The following is a 16,477-nucleotide window of genomic DNA, read 5'->3' as shown; positions in this document are numbered from 1 at the left end:
CTCGTTTCTGGGAGTCATGTTTCATCGTCAAAATGTGTCGCGTTGCAAATTTAGAGGGATTCTCGATAATAAAATAGCATCTCACTTACGTGGCTCCAACCTGACGTAGGCGTAGAAATGCTGGAGTGAACTGGTATCGCACGAATCGTCCAGCACTGGGGTCGATGTCTAGTTTCTCTCCACTTTTGTCTAACGCGACAGACATGAAGATCACACACGAGCATGGATTTACATGATTTAAAGGGATTATTATTTCATGTACCAATAGCAAAGCAGGGGAAGCTAGGGGTGGACGATTTGACAAAAATATCATATCACGATTCTCAAAAATATTTACACAATACACGATGTGTGTGTGTGTGTGTGTGTGTGTGTGTGTATATATATATATATATATATATATATATATATGTATGTTTGTTAACAATCTGACAGCAGTGTTATATTTTGAAATATAAAGGAGAACAAAATCTGTAACAATGTTAACATTTTACAATTTTAAAGATTAAATACAAAAATTTTAACATCAGTGGCTTCCAATCTGTTAGTAATTTATTTATTTAATTTTTTTTTTTAAACATTAAAAAATTTTGTTTACTACAATAGTGTTAAAAAGCATACCGTGGAATAATTTATCATGATATATTGATATTATATCATCATAGTGCCGAGACCTAAAACATACTGAGATGGCACGATACCGCTTGAGTATCAGCTTTTTAAATTAAATAAAAAATTAAATAAATTAAATAAATAAAAACACCACTAAGCTTTAAAATGCTTATTTATTTTGTAAATAAATAAATGTAAATGTATTTATTTGTTTGTTTATTTACAGAAATTTTATCTGGAGCCGTTAAAAACAGAAAAAAAACATAGCTAAACCACAAACACAAAACATAGCTTTCGCACAAAAATCTCTTACATCATAAATTATTATCTATCTACCTATCTACCTATCCATCCATCCTAACAGAAATATGACCAGGTCTCTTTATATATACTGTAAACATCTATTAAAAAAAAAAAAAAAAAAAAAATATCCCATATCCCATTCCAATCTTTTTTGTTTGTTCAGAACCAGATCAAATTCATACATTTTTTTCCTCAGATATCCGATCCAGATCTACTACTGCCCTGAAATCGGATCAGTGCCATCTCTAAAACATACTATATAAATTCCTAAAAAAAAAAAATTCCTCTGTAAATGTAATCACATTTCAGGGTAAATCACAGGGATAGGGAAGCACTTGTTGTCAGTCTGCTGCTCCGAGAATAAATCCGCACTGAAGGAGAACAGTTACGTAATCGGATCACTCAGACTCACTCAGACTCACCTGTTACTGGAGGCTTTGTAATCTCAAACAGCACTGTCCCCGTCTCCATGTCCCTTATCTTAAACCGCGTGAAGTCAATGTTGTATACGTTGTCCTCTGGACTGCACAAGTAGTCTGGAAAAGGAGTCATTTATTACCAACATGTCTGCCATTTATCTGAACGGATCGATACAACAGTATTAATACAACTCGTGTGATACAATATCGCAGTATGAATTCTTACATTATTGTTTATACCCTTTACACTGCAACAGACAAGATCTAGCGTTGTGTGTCTTCGCAAAGTTCAAAGGAAACCAGCAAAAGTGTAACTGTGCTCTGGGGACGTTTGGGACATGTCCCCGCCATGCCCGTCTTTGTCCCGACCACTTTCTCTTTTTCCAAAGTGTACTCCATTAAAATACTTATCATCTGATCTAGATATCATATATCATATAATCCAAAGGGCAAGGCAAAAACGATAAAAAGACAGGAAGAGGTCAGGTGATCAGGCAAACAGACTAGAGCAGGTAAGGCAGAAATCAAACCTGGCATCAACAGCTCAGTAGAACGGCTCGGTAATCGGCGGAGACTACAGCAACTGAGCGTTCACTTCACAAAGGTCTAGTGGATGAACAGTCTCTTTTATAGTGTGGCGTGATTGGGAACAGGGTGTGTGATTAGTCTTCTGGGGAAGTTGAACGTGTCTGTGTGTAGTTTGTAGTTCGCGGTGCGTTCTGGGAAATGGAGTCGCTAGTTTGCCGTGACATGACGGCTGCTAGATAACTTTGGAAAATTTGACCCCGCTCTTCTCGAGAGATCTCTTGTAACTGTGAGATGTCATAATCTGTCTTCTTCGGATTATGTCTGGAGAGTGATCGAGTCACGGTAAACTATTTGTAATAAATAGTAACGTAATGTCGGCTGGGGGACTGATCGGAAGGTCGGGAGTTCGAGCCCCAGCACTGCCGACCTGCCGCTGTCGGACCCTTGAGCAAGGCCCTTAACCGTCTCTGCTCCAGGGGGCGCTGTATCATGGCCGACCCCGCGCTCTGACCCCAACTTCCTAACATGCTGGGGTATGCGAAGAGAAGAATTTCACTCCGATGTAATGTATACGTGATCAATAAAGACTCATCATCGTGAAATACTTAAAAATCTGTTCATTTTGCCTCACGGTTCGGATCGTCGTCTCGTTACATGGTTTGCCTCGTCGTTCGACTTTTTGCAGATATACTACAATACAGCACAAACTGGCCTTCAATAAGATAATCCAATTCCACGCGGAAAATGTCTGAGGAATGCGACGTCAAATCGTTACAAAGCGAATTCGACCAAGTGTCGTGACGTTAGAAGACAAAATGTAGAACGGCTCTCAAATAATAGTCGCGTCAAATCTTTCATCGCGGTAATAAAATCTGCTTCGTCTGCTGTTCTTTTCACCCCTCACACACACACACACACATCCCTGTTTCCCTCCCTCTGATGGATTACAAATCCTTTTTTGTATTCTACGGCACAAATGAACACAACCTGTATCCCAGAGATTGGACCGCCAGACGGACCACCGAGGGATTCCTGAGCCGGGATCTTTCCCTGTATTCACTCTAATATACTCACACTTCATATACTTAATCATTCCTATTATCTACACAACACAAAGTGTACCTCTACCAGTGTAATGAGTGTGACTGGAACAGGAATAGATCACGAAGCCCTCTAATAAACAGGTCATCTTTGTTGGCATTTTTTACAAACGACTATCGGCCGTTGGCGTAGTACAGTTCTAGGACAAGGCCACGTTTACGTTCCCGTGGATGCATTTCCCGTCGTCACATAAGCCGTGTCGGTGAATGCACCAGGCCCAGATTAAGGTTTAAGCTGCTTATAACATCTGAGCACCGAGGGTCACACCGGGATGGAGTGGATTTAGTTCCATTTACCTCTCGAAGTGCTGCCAGTGTACGGTACATATTCCATGTGGCAGCAGTGCAATGCATAAAATCATCACTGCATATTCAGGTCAAATGCTTCAATTCATGATCACGTCAAACATCAGAATGGGGAAAAATGTGATCTCGGTGACTTGGCGTGTTTGTTAGTACCAGAAGGGCTGGCTTGAGTATTTCAAAAACACCCGCTAGCTCTCGTACGGTAACGCAACGAACCCGTCTTTACGACCGTGATGAGCAGAAAAGCATCTCAGAGAACGCACAATTCACAGCATGGTGCGAGAAAGAAAAGAACATCCAAGAGAAAACGCCTTGTTAAGGGCATCAAGTCGTATAATCAGTCTTTACAAGCGCGGCGAGCTGAAAAGCATCTCAAAATGCCTGGATCGGCTACTTTAAATCTCCCCAGGTGCGAATGAACTCTCTGTACGAACGGGCGCGATGACGAATCAAAACCTCTCTGGAATAACTGTGAATCCACGTCCATATTCATCCCCGAGTACTTTCTGGGCCTCTTGTGACACTGACTCACCGTCTTATCACAAACCCTCTATTATCATGTAGAGTTTATGCGTCACACTGTTTTATTAGCGACGAAATGCAACATTGTGGAAACAGAAGATTAGAAATTTCATATCTGTAACAGACAGTCTAGTGCGCACTATAAAACCTAATGGCGATGGAGAGAGTGAAAGGGCGGACGAGCGAGTGAATGGAGAAGCGTATTAGATAAGAGGCAGTGAGTAATCTTCTCAGTGCAGTGAGGTCACGCTCAGAGCGACGGGAAAAATGACGCTCTGCACAAAGACATGCACAAACTGTCGAATAAATGATACACCTGCTGGTCACATTATTAGGAACACCTAACACTAATACCATTTTGCTCTCAGGTTCCTGTTCTTCGCTGACAGGAGTTGACCCCGATGTGGTCTTCTGCTGTTCGAGCCCATTCGCAGCAAGGTTTGACATGTTGCATGTTCTGGGATGCTTTTCTGCTCACCACGGTTGTAAAGAGTGCTTATCTGAGTTACTGTAGACTACCATAAACCGATCTGGCCATTCTCCTCTCACTGAATTTTTATTTTATTTATTTTTTTACTCCATGCTGTGTAAACTCTCGGTGTGTGAAAATCCCAGGAGCTCAGCAGTTTCCGAAACACTCAAACCGACAACGCCGTCGCAGGAAGGGACCTCAAATAGAAATGACTAGCGACAACAGTGCTAACATGGACTGCAAAAGGAAATGAAAATGAAAAGCTATATAAAAGATTTTCAATTGCCTCCCTCTCTCTCAGACACACACACACACACACACTGCGACTGCAGTAGAAACGACAAAGCTCTTAGGTTTTTTGCAGCACATTTTCAGACAACATAACGCCACAAACCACGACCGGCCTGCAGAACAGAGTGAGCACTAAAGCAGAAATCTACTCGCTGATTTAAAAAGACGTGGACAGCACGAAACCCCACAATCAGTCAGCAGGAACAAGTGTTTAGCACGTCTACATTTGTTAAAGGGTGTCAAGCATTAAATCTGTCAGCCTGTGGACTCGGTAACAGCATGCGATTATTCACATACGAGCAATTTCCCCTTTCCTGCTCATTTTTAACAGCACCGAGACGGACAAAAATATTGTCATTATGGACTACAGCGGTATGTGGACTCACAGTTGTTTATGACTCATTCGCTTTGTATGAAGCAGTGATTCATGGTGTGATGCAGCTTTGGTGCCTAACCTATATTTTATTCTCTTTATAGCGTATCTCGGAACTGCTCGGTCCTGGAAAAAAAAAAAAAAAAAAAATTAAAAAATAGACTGATTTTACTTCAACGCTCAAAGAAAGTTCCTTTAAAACTACTTCTTGTTAGGAAGAAATATCGTCACTGTATCAGATCCAGCCTTACTCGGTGCGAATAAAACAACACGCACTTGCATTCTACACACGTTCGTACACATCGACGGAACAGCTGCTCATTCATGCGATTATCCAAACAGTCCATCGTGTAGAAGCAGAAAAAAATGACTTCAGTGACTTTGACCAGACGTAGCATGGACGTCATGGACTTGGATAAGCCTGTAGCCTGAGAGTCCTGTTCTTCTGTTCTAGCCTCAAGGTTCGCCGTGATGCTTTTCTGCTCACCACGGTTGTAAAGCGTGCTTATTTGAGTTACCGTATACCGTCCTTTTAATGAAAGGCAGAAAATCGACACCATATGGGAGGAAAAAATGAGCAAACCTAACAGATGTATCAGCATCAGAGACGTGCTTTGTGAAACAGGGCTACTGAATCAAAATCGCTACGTCGTTGGAGAACAAAAATAGAAAATAATCCCATTCTGTACACAGCAGAAGCCACAGTGTCGGTATATTTTCCTTTCAGCCTTTCCTACTTTCTGAGAGACATTCTCAAGGGTTCTCCTGTTGGACTATTCACTTAGAACTCTGACTGACAGACACACACAGAAGCTACAAGCTGCTCCACTTGTAAGCTGTTTCTTCTGCTTTCTCGTTCTTTCTCCACCCTCGTTCCCTCTCATCCTCTCTTCATCACCGCCCTTCAGACTCCGCCATCGTGCTTCCTTGCTCTTCTTTCTCATCTATTCCATCTCACCCTGCTTTCTCTCCTGACACCGACTCGCCTCCACTCGGCTCTCTCGTCTGCACTCCTACGCCTGAATGTGCTCGTCATTCTCCTAGCGCTCAGATCGAACAGAACACTTCTCCGGTGGAAGTCAGACACTTGTAAAGCAAACCACTGGAGAATGGCCGGATTACGCCTTGAAGATGACTGCAAATGTAACGTTTTGCAATGTAAACCAAGCTAACGACCCATCTACCGAGCTATCCATCCATCCATCCAAGATAAACAGACAAATACAAGTAAATAGAGAGACAGATTATGGTTACAATAATGCCAAGCATCACAGGAAATGCTTGTAGGCTTTCTTACCATTTCTGTATGAACTCAATTACTTCAACACGATGGGCTTGAAATGTCGAGTTTCAGTGAGTCTGTACTGACTGTAGCGTCAGATACCTGTTCTTGGCTGACAGGTGTGGAACCCGATATAGTCTTCTGCTGCTGTAGCCCATCTGTTTCAAAGTATTCTGCAACGCTTTTCTGCTCACCACAGTTGCGAAGAGTGTTCATTTGCATCACTGTAACCTTCCTGTCAGTGTGAACCAGTCTGGCCGTTCTCCTCTGACCTCTACCAAAAACAAGATCCTTGTTTCCTCTTGTACCTACCAGAATTGACATATCACACCAAACTGAAGAAGTCTGAACATACACCCATCTTCAAATTACTTCTATAACCTATATTGTCTCCCAATTTTGTGGAAAATGCGTAAGTGAAGTTCTGTACTGCTATACAATGGGCTGGGCTTGTTAGCATTGTCCTAGCGAAAAACACCGGACGTAAGCAGGAGTGCCATATGGTAAGTCCAAAAGAAATGCAACTGGCAGCAGAAAGGGTTTTAATAGAAGTAGAGACTCCTGCTTCTTTTGTCGTATTGATTAGAAAAAGGTGACCACGGAGTCGAGAAAAAGTGGTTTGTATTTAACTCGTCATATTGCTCGCCTCAGAAGATGCATACAGTTTCATCCTTTATACCTAAACTACACCGGGTTAAAAGGACATCCGTGATACATAAAAATCAGATTAAACATTGAGACACTTAAGAATGGTGTTTACGAACTGAAAGAAATGACCTGACAAAAACGAATGGACGTAATTAACACTACTTTTAACAAAAAATAACGAAAGTGAATGTTCGGCCTAAAATGCTTTCAGAACTGTTGTGTCATGAAGACCTCATAGAGGAATGGTGGACAATAAAACTAATACAGGACGGAGACAGCTGTGTCGGCCATTTTTCGGCCTTTAGAAAATGAAGCGACACCAGGAATGTGAACCGATTTCAGTCCTGTGGAGCTCAACAGCTCTAATCTGGTTTAGTGATGGGAGCAAATCCATCTAATCAGAGGATACAGCCGGGGCGTAAACGACAGGGACGGAGATGGAGGATCCATGCGGTGAGCTTCCAGACAGAAATAAACAAGAGTAATAAATACAACCACGAAGGCCAGGCCAGGCAAGGCAAGGCAAGGCAAGGCAAGGCTGGGAAATTCGGGCCAGGGTCCATAATATCCGGCTTTGTGAGTTCAAAAGATACGATGCTTGGAGAAAATGGTCTTCAGTACTGATATTTGCCCAACAGCAGTGGGGAAATACCTCAGTGACTACGTTTACATGGACAGCAGTAACAGAACAGTGAACACCCGGAGCGTAGCAAGTCTACCTAAGAAAAAGGGGCGAAACAACGTCAAAAAGACTCGTAGTGAGAAGGAACAAACTTGTAGAGATGTTAAATATGATGTACAGAATATTAAATTCCCAATTTCTTAAACAACCGACGACTAAAGGTTTGAGAGGAACGATCAGGAAGTGAGTCACGTTTGCGAGCGTCCTCTCACGGTTTCCTCTCTGTTCGTCTGGTTCCTCTCACGGTCCCTTCCTCGTGCCATCTGGGGGAGATTTTCCTTCAGACCATCACCTCTTGCTTGTTCATTAGGGATCCAAATCTACAGCTGGATTTCTTTGAAGCAGCTTTCGCCAATGCCCGTTGTTAAACGCGCCGGGCGAACTGAATTCAACTGAAGTGGCTCGTGAGTTGCTATGGCAGTAAAACAGAACCATTGCCACATTAATCAGCTGGTAATATCGCTGCTGCCGTCATACGGCGTAACTGAGGGCGCGAGTCAAAAAAAAAAAAATAAATGCACGATCTATTCACTGAAACCGCTTCGGAAGCATCCCATAATGCTTCTATTTTAACCGGCAGCTTTATAAATTAGTAACAGCGTAATGACGGATGTGTTGGAAGCCTTTTAAAATGGTTCACATCACCTCTGGGAGGTTGTTAAAAGAAACCGAAAAGACGCATGATTTAATCAGCCACATTATTGACTGCTACAGCCGGTATAATGCCTCGCACTTTGTGTAATCGCATACGCAGCGAGATCAAGATTGGAGTTTAATGTAGTACATTGCACTGTGTGTAGCAAACATGAAGAAGTGGGGTATTTATTTATTTATTTTGAAAAGTTTGTTAATTAGTAATCATCCCACTGCCTGAGTTTTAGTACAATAGGAGACTTTTTTTTTTTATTACAGCCAGCCTTATTCTAAACAGGTCTAAAGTAATATGTTTAGAAATAAGTTAGCTCCTGTTATAGCAGCTATAAACAGTCCTTCCCTTACCAGCTTCTCTCTCTCTGTCTCTCTCTCTCTCTGTAGTATAACATACAAGAGTTGGGACAGTACGGAAAATGCTACTAAAAACAAAGAGGAGTGATTTGTAAATGTACTTTGACTTGTATTTAAACAGAAACCAAGTAAAGACGAGGTATTTGATGTTTTATATAACCAACTGCATAGGTTTGTTTTTTTTTTTTGAAGATAAAGGTTTATTTTGAAATGGATGCATGCAACATGTTCCAAAAAAGTTGGGACAGGGGTGGTTTAGGACTAATAGCGATGTGAGAAGTTGAAATAAGAAGGTGCAAACGTCTAATCATAGTATATGAGGAGCCGCCAAAAAACGCTGAGTCATGAGTCAAGAGCGAGGACGGGTCGAGGATCGGCCATCTGCCAACAGATGCGTCAGCGAATAATCCAACACTTTGAGAAGAACGTTCCCCAAAGACAAATCGGGAGGATTTTGGGCGTTTCACCTTCTACAGCGCACAATATAGTTAAAATGTTCAAGGAATCCGGTCAAATCTCGGTGCGTAAAGGGCGAGGCCGAAAACCACTTCTGAACGGGCGTGATCTCCGACCCCTCAGACGTCACCGTCTTAAAGACCGTCATGAGTCCGTAATGGAGATCCTGACATGTTCTCGGGAATACTTCGGTAAACCTTTGTCGGTCGACACCGTTCGCCGCTGCATCCACAGATGCGTTAAGGCTTTACTGTGCAAAACAGAAGCCGTACATCAACACTGTCCAGAAGCTCCGCCCACTTCTCTGGGCTCGGTCTCATCTGAGATGGACAGTAGCACAGTGGAATCGTGCTTCGTGGTCCGACGCCTCGACATTTCAAATAGTTTTTGGACAAAACAGCCGTCGTGTTCTCCGGGCCAAAGAGGAAAAGGACCGTCCGAGCCGTTATCAGCGTCAGGTCCGAAATCCAGCGTCTGTCATGGTATGGGGGCGTGTCAGTGTCCATGGTATGGGTAATTCACACATTTGTGAGGCCAGCATTAAAGGGCAGCATGCAGAAAGATATGTACACATTTGATACTTAAGACAGTCTCTCTCTACAGCATCATTTAAGAATTAACGGTAGGCCTACGCCAGATTCTCTACAAGGTTGCTCACATACCGATCAAATCCCTTATCCTTGATGTTTCAATTTCTGTTTAAAAAAAAAAACCTATCATATCATAATTTCCTAATATATATATATATATATATATATATATATATATATATATATATATATATAGTAAAATCCAGCTTTACTACATTTACCACAATACTTCTGACTAAATCAGAGTCATTAATAATAACAATGCATAATTATTTACATTATTTGTGACCATTAAGATATATATATATATATATGTTTATGTTTAAGAGAGCTACTGTAGCCTTCAGATCCTTCTGGATGATGTAATTCCCAGAAACAACAACTGCAGCGTTAAAAACGTGATGATGTCATTGAATATCCTCTGACCTTCTTGTGCATCCTCTCTAATGCTGACTGCGTGAATTAATAGCTCAGAGACGGGAAATGTCACTCAGTACACCACATTCATGGTCGCTCAGCTTTACAGAGGAAAAGGGACACGAGACATTAATCCTGTCCCCTACATTTAGACACTGTACGTTGGGAAAGAAACCAATTATTCCTGATCATGTCTTACAAATAAACATGACACACATGTGGAAACGGTTGGTTGAATCTGAAGCTCTGACGCATTAAGCCGGTTTACTAATAATGCAGCAGTGGCATTTCTGATGGTTTCTGATGGTTTCTGATGTGTCTTGGATTTTTTTTGTGGTAACGGAGGAGCGAAGCTCAGAACTGAACATCGGCTCTGAACTGCCATCTGCAATGATGATATGATTCGATAAAAATCTGTTAGTGTGCAAAAGTCACATATAACATGAACTTAAAATGCATTTTAAATATCAAATTACTGCTGATACAACCAGATCGCCGCACTATTACACCAGGCTCAATATTGACTACGGACTCGTCCTTTATTATAAAAGAAAATATTCGATTACTGCCGTTACGTCCTGATGTCGAGCATGCACTTCCTTTAGACTTACATATCTTTATGCACCAGAATGGGGGGGGGGGGGGGGGGGGGGGTATGATCTCAGTGACTTTTCCATGCCGTAGTTCAGAAGCCGTGGATCTCCTGGGATTTTCACACACAACATCTCCAGGGATTATACACAGAACGGAAGAAATACATCAAGTTCTGCAGGCGGAGTCCTAACGAGTGAGGTCCGGGGAGAACGGCCAGACAGGAAGGCTAAAGTGACTCAAATAACCACTCTTTACAAACGTGGTGAGCAGAAACGTAGCTCCGAATGCACAACACATCAAACCCGTGAGGTGGACGCGCTACGACAGTAGAAGACCACATCGGGTTCTTCCCCTGCCAGCCAAAAACAGGAATCTGAGCCCCACCATCAGACATTTAAAGATTGGAAAGATGTTGCCTGTATTTTTACAATGTGTTGCATCGCTGTTGTATCGCTGTAACATTAGCGTTAACAGGAACTCGCATAACACTATCTAAACATATAACTATATAGTTATTATTATACTAAACAGTTCAAAAAGTATTACGTGTCATTCTTTAGTAAACAAACAAACAAACAAAAAAACTTTATTGTTGGCAAATTGCTCTGCTATGCAGAAACTGGAATAAAACGTGACCGGATGCGCTGGTAGCGGAAAATAATAAACGATGCACTGAAGTTGATGAACGTCCTAACACGGAAATAAATCAAATCCAACACAAAATTGCAAATATGAGTGTAAACGATTCAGCCATCTTCTCGCGCGCACGTCTCCGCTTATTTTCATCGAGGACATCACGCTTAAATATGATTTATCCGAGTGTGTTTAGTGGCTGTGGATCAGCTGGTACAGCGGGTTGTCCACTAATCGTAGGGTCGGCGGTTCGATTCCTGGCCCACGTGACTCCACATACCGAAGTGTCCTTGGGTAAGACACTGAACCCCTAATTGCTCCCGATGGCAAGTTAGCGCCTTGCATGGCAGCTCTGTTACCATTGGTGTGTGAGTGTGTGTGTGAACGGGTGAATGAGAACCAGTGTAAAGCGCTTTGGATAAAAGCGCTATATAAGTGCGCCATTTATTTATTATCCCTTAGAAGATTGAACGAGTATTGCAGAAACTCTAACAAATCACTATCAGCTTTCCAGCAGTGTATCCTTTTAAAGATGAGAACAGACTCCACGTAGACTTTTTAAAATCCGATAACACGGGTTAAACGAACTTCAGCCGATCCTAATTGCTGCTTTGTTAGAGTTTAAATGCGTTTGTGCTGCTTTATAACTCATAGAGGAAACGATGTCTGTCCAGGGCCCCAGGTCACCCAGAGAAGCTCATTAAAGTGTGTGTGCGAGAGAGCGGGACTCGCCTCGCTTCAATCAGCACACGCTGTTACCATAGTAAACTCCGGAACGATGCCTCAGGGATTTAAACATGTGTCGCTAAGGGGCTTATAAACCAGTCTGTCTAAAAATATATCAAGGTGCAGGTTGTACACCTTCATCCTCGGTTAACTGTTACTAAAAACATCTTGTTTACGTACATGGATTTAGAATATTTAAAATCCTGTTCACGAAATTCATTCAACTTGATTGTTATCCTGTACAGACGGAAGAAGAAGTAATGAGTTTATTTCAAGGATAGGCAAAATATTACTTCACTTTACAGACAAACAATATTTTGTCTCTCAGTGATGGGCAGTAAGTATCGAGGTACTGGCAGAATTCATTTTAAGTGATCGATCCGACCTTTAAAAACTGAACGTGTCAGCCAGTATGTATAGGGACGATTGATTTCACATGCGCCTGGTTTCTCAACGTAGGCCATACTCACCGAACAAGAGGTTACGCAACAGCCTACAACAGATTATTAGAGTACACGGTGAGGGATCACACGTTCAAATCCCGATAATGCTACGGACATTCGTAGCCAGGACTCTAGAAAGCAAACCTGGCTGTACTCTCTGGATAGGAGGAGCGTACTCTCTTTCCCCCGTCAATCACGGCGATACCAGCCAATCGTGGGCATGTATGCCGAAGAGGGCCGATAGCGCTTTCTTCCGAGTGTGCGGCATCGTCAGCAGTTGGATAAGATGCAGTTGGCTTGCTTCACGTCCCACGGACGAAGCAAGTACATGAACGAAGAAAACAGTACATGAACTTTGATTCTAAAACACGATGAATGCCAAATTCAAACCGTTTATATCAATGGAACTGAAACGCACGCGTCACTTCACGGGCTACGCATTACGCGATGGGATCACGTTACAAGCGATACACGTCGTTTAACGGATCGAAAAGGAGTTTCTTTGCAAAACCTGCAATATCTGTTTTGAACAAATTGCCTGCGCCCAAGAGCTTTATCTAATTAACATCATCGTTAACATCTAAAAACGATTTCTCTTACAGCTTTATATATGTAAACTTACTTTTTTTTTTTTTTTTTTTAGCCCAAAACAGGCGGGAAAATCCCACCGCATCTGCAAATTTCACGCATTCCCAACCAAAACACCAACGCGGTGGCATTAACTGGCGAAGACGCTTGCATCGGGACAATCGTTAGATGTAATTTATGCCGAAAACACATACGATATTGCATCAAAAATGGAAAAAGTGGAATCGGTATAATCCTACTATAAAACACGCAGACAGTCAAAGTGACATCATATGACATCAGCTTTTTTTATCTTATGTATCCCAGTAAACTGTAATACACTGTATAAACTAAAAACAATCCTCAATCTTTAATAAACTGTCCATTTTAATTTAAATAACTGGTAATGAGGTGTGACTGAAGGCAACAATATGTGAAATCAGCTCATTATTTTTCACCGACGTGGTGTCTGAACACACTTAACGCGAATCTGAAAATAAATTTTAAAAATTAGGAAGCAAAGTGACGCGTTCCTGCTCGGTGGCTACAGACTGAAGCGTCTCCACGGCATGCTAGTCTTTCAACATGTCGACCGCCTTAACATTTTGCTCGAACAATCGGCGTGTAAAATTATATTTAGATTTACAGCGGCTTTTTCCAGAGAGATCCTCTGGAGCAGCATGTACAGAGGGCACGTGAGAGTAGAGACTTAAATCCACAGGTTAAAGGCACAGATTGCAAGAGGAAAGTGCAATACCTCATGGAGTTGTTCCTTTTTTTAAAATAAATAAATAAATAAAAAGCAACAGAAACCAAGCAAACAAAGTCTCTAAAGACTAGAGACGTTGACGAGACTTTCGGTTGAGCCCTGTCACGTCAAACCGGTGAGCAACGGATATTAGCGTCCACGTCATAACGTCTGACAACCTGTGCTTTCCTCTAAAATATTTTCTTTCAGTCATGTACAAAATGACCAGATGTCACCATATATTAAAAAATAAATAAAATAACACTAGCCTGTGATTTCTAAAAGTGTTTTAAATGACCTTGTATGAGCCCGTAAAATTCAGAAAAACAATTACAGCTTCGAAAACGAATCTTTTTGAGTCTAGTAAATTACATTACGATGGATTCAGAAGGTCATACCTGACTAACACCGAGGCAAACGGACCAGATACGTGAAGTAGTTTGTTGACTGAATCCTAATGCGGTTTTAAACTAAACGCTACTCTCGAGACAGTTTAAAGATGCGTCTGTTTTGCGTTCATTTGTAATGAATTAATCGTATAACTTGTGCAACAGGTTGCGATGTAATATACAACAGGGTCCAGAAGACTGGGACCCGAGACGTGAAACGATCAGCGTTCAACCATGAGAATTATATCACGAGCAATAACTTGAGCGAAAAGTAGAATCAGAGGTTTGCGTAAAAGCTGATGATCCGTGTTAGGCCGAATCCATCGCCGTGTCGTCTGAGCACCTGCTTTAAAGGAACGGATAAGACTCGGAGGAAATCTGACCTTCTGTACAAAGGCGTTAACACGGTCAATCGGACAAATTCGCTTCCATCTAAACAGCGACTTAAATACAACAGAACGAAACAGAGCAGTGTCTGGATCGTTCAACATTAAAGAGATTTCCCTTCTTTGTTTTTAAATGCGTTTAATTCAAGTCTGTGGACTCAGACCCTACTTTGGACCCTATATCATTGCTAATTGTCCCACAAATGATATGGAAAACTACGTGGATGGTTTTAGGAGTAATACGAACGGAAATAACTAAGAATATCAGACATTATTTTCTTACAAGCCTTCCGTACTGATCTGAAAATCTCCGTCACAGTAATAAACGCTTAAGAGGTGTGTTGTGTAGAGATGTTTATACGCAGATTTATGATGACGATGATGATGATGATGATGATGGAACACATACTTACTGCCTGTTATCTAATTCTTAGGAGGGCACGGTTCGACAATCTGAAGATTAAACATAGCTCATCCTTCTGCGTGTCATCGGGACTATAAATACACACGATTAAACACATGACTAAGATATAACCACAAACTGATCCGCGGTAAACGGATCTTGAACGTGGTATCGGGTAGTTTCGAATGTAAAATTATCTTCTTTTTTTTTTTAAATAAAAAAAGATGTCAGCACGTGAAAACATCTTGTAGATACTCGAATTAATCTAGTACTTCCTATTATGTGATTACAATAACCCAGAACAAAGATATCGGATTATTAAACCTATTTCTAGACATTCAAGCTTTCGAGCATTACATTTCTTTATTCTGTTGGCGGATTTTCCTCCTTTGAGAAGAAAATTCCTACAATTAGCAAAGCTTTCTGCCAATAGAAGACTATTTCAAGCTTGAAAATGTCTAGAAATACTCTTATATTTAGTTGATTGTAATCTTTTAATGGGAAATTACTATTCTTCTTCTTCTTATTATTATTATTATTATTATTACAGGAAAAACAGCACGTTCAGTGCTCATTTATAAGTTATTATTAGTACACTTTTCATTGATGATCAGGGACTGCACTTCTTATCACTTCTCTCACCTGCAACACGTGGTCTGTGCTCAATCGAATGGTTTAAATGGGAAAAGATCAGTATAATAATGAGATGTTTTAACAAGCGATCTGTCTTTGGGACAAGGAGTAGAAAAACACACTCCACTGAAATGAAACGATGGCAGAGGTAAATCATTCTTAATGTCGCTTTCAAGTGTCCACACACACGCGCGCGCGCGCTCGCGCGCGCACACACACACACACACACACACAGTGTAATGGTCAGTGGGATTTAAGGATTTAATGTATCTTGTAGCCTTTATGACGCATGTAAACAGCCATGCTTGTTGTTTTGATCATGTCAGCATTATGATGCCTGAACAGAATAAATAAATAATAATAATAATAATAATAATAAATCTTCCAGACGGTCGCGGTCTCCGGTAAACACGCAGATTAGCGAGCGTCACTTACTTTCCGTGATCTTCTGCAATCCCAGCACGTCCTCCGGGGTGATGATGGTGTTGGCCAGCAGGTCCTCCTCGGTGGTGACGGGGACTCCCACGTCCGTGGTGTTGCAGCCCTTCTTGACTTTCATGGCCTCCTCGGGTTCAGGGTTCGAGCTCGACTCGCCGTCGCTGGGACTGGGATTGAGCTCGACGTGTCCGGTGCCGCTGCGACTGGCGGGATTAACGCCGCCGCCGCACTTCTTATTACAGCTCGATGCGTCCTGGCTGGTGCCTGCGCTGGTACAAGAATAGCTCATTATCCTGTCCCTCCTCCTCCTCCCCTGATCCCCCCCGTCTCCTCCTCTAGCCCCTCGGTCCAAGCGGAACAGGCAGGCGGTCACCGTCTCTAAACCGAAGGGGTTTGTTTGTGTTTGTTTGTTTGTTTGTTTGTTTATTCAACCCAAACGCGCTTATTGAAATCCGCCGTTTTGTCCGGCAGTCGCTCTCGCTTTACGGCGCATTCGCCTGGCAAAGCGCGC

At 41.9% G+C, this 16,477-nt stretch overlaps 1 protein-coding gene across 1 annotated transcript in view; it reads right to left on the bottom strand.

Moving 5' to 3' along the window:
- Positions 1-16,477, bottom strand: part of unc119b (unc-119 homolog b (C. elegans)) — a 19,233-nt gene extending 2,756 nt beyond the window's left edge. Inside the window, exons 1-3 of the mRNA XM_017491983.3 lie at positions 15,964-16,477; positions 1,338-1,451; positions 90-189 (exon numbers count right to left, since the gene is read on the bottom strand). Of these exons, the coding sequence (XP_017347472.1) occupies positions 90-189; positions 1,338-1,451; positions 15,964-16,255 (506 nt within the window). The 5' untranslated portion in view covers positions 16,256-16,477. The remainder of the gene's footprint in view (positions 1-89; positions 190-1,337; positions 1,452-15,963) is intronic.

The sequence above is a fragment of the Ictalurus punctatus genome, chromosome 18 (genome assembly GCF_001660625.3).
Source record: "Ictalurus punctatus breed USDA103 chromosome 18, Coco_2.0, whole genome shotgun sequence".
In the NCBI taxonomy this organism is placed as follows: domain Eukaryota; kingdom Metazoa; phylum Chordata; class Actinopteri; order Siluriformes; family Ictaluridae; genus Ictalurus; species Ictalurus punctatus.
Note: the sequence above shows the minus strand (reverse complement) of the source record. Positions and strands in the feature narration are given on the sequence as shown.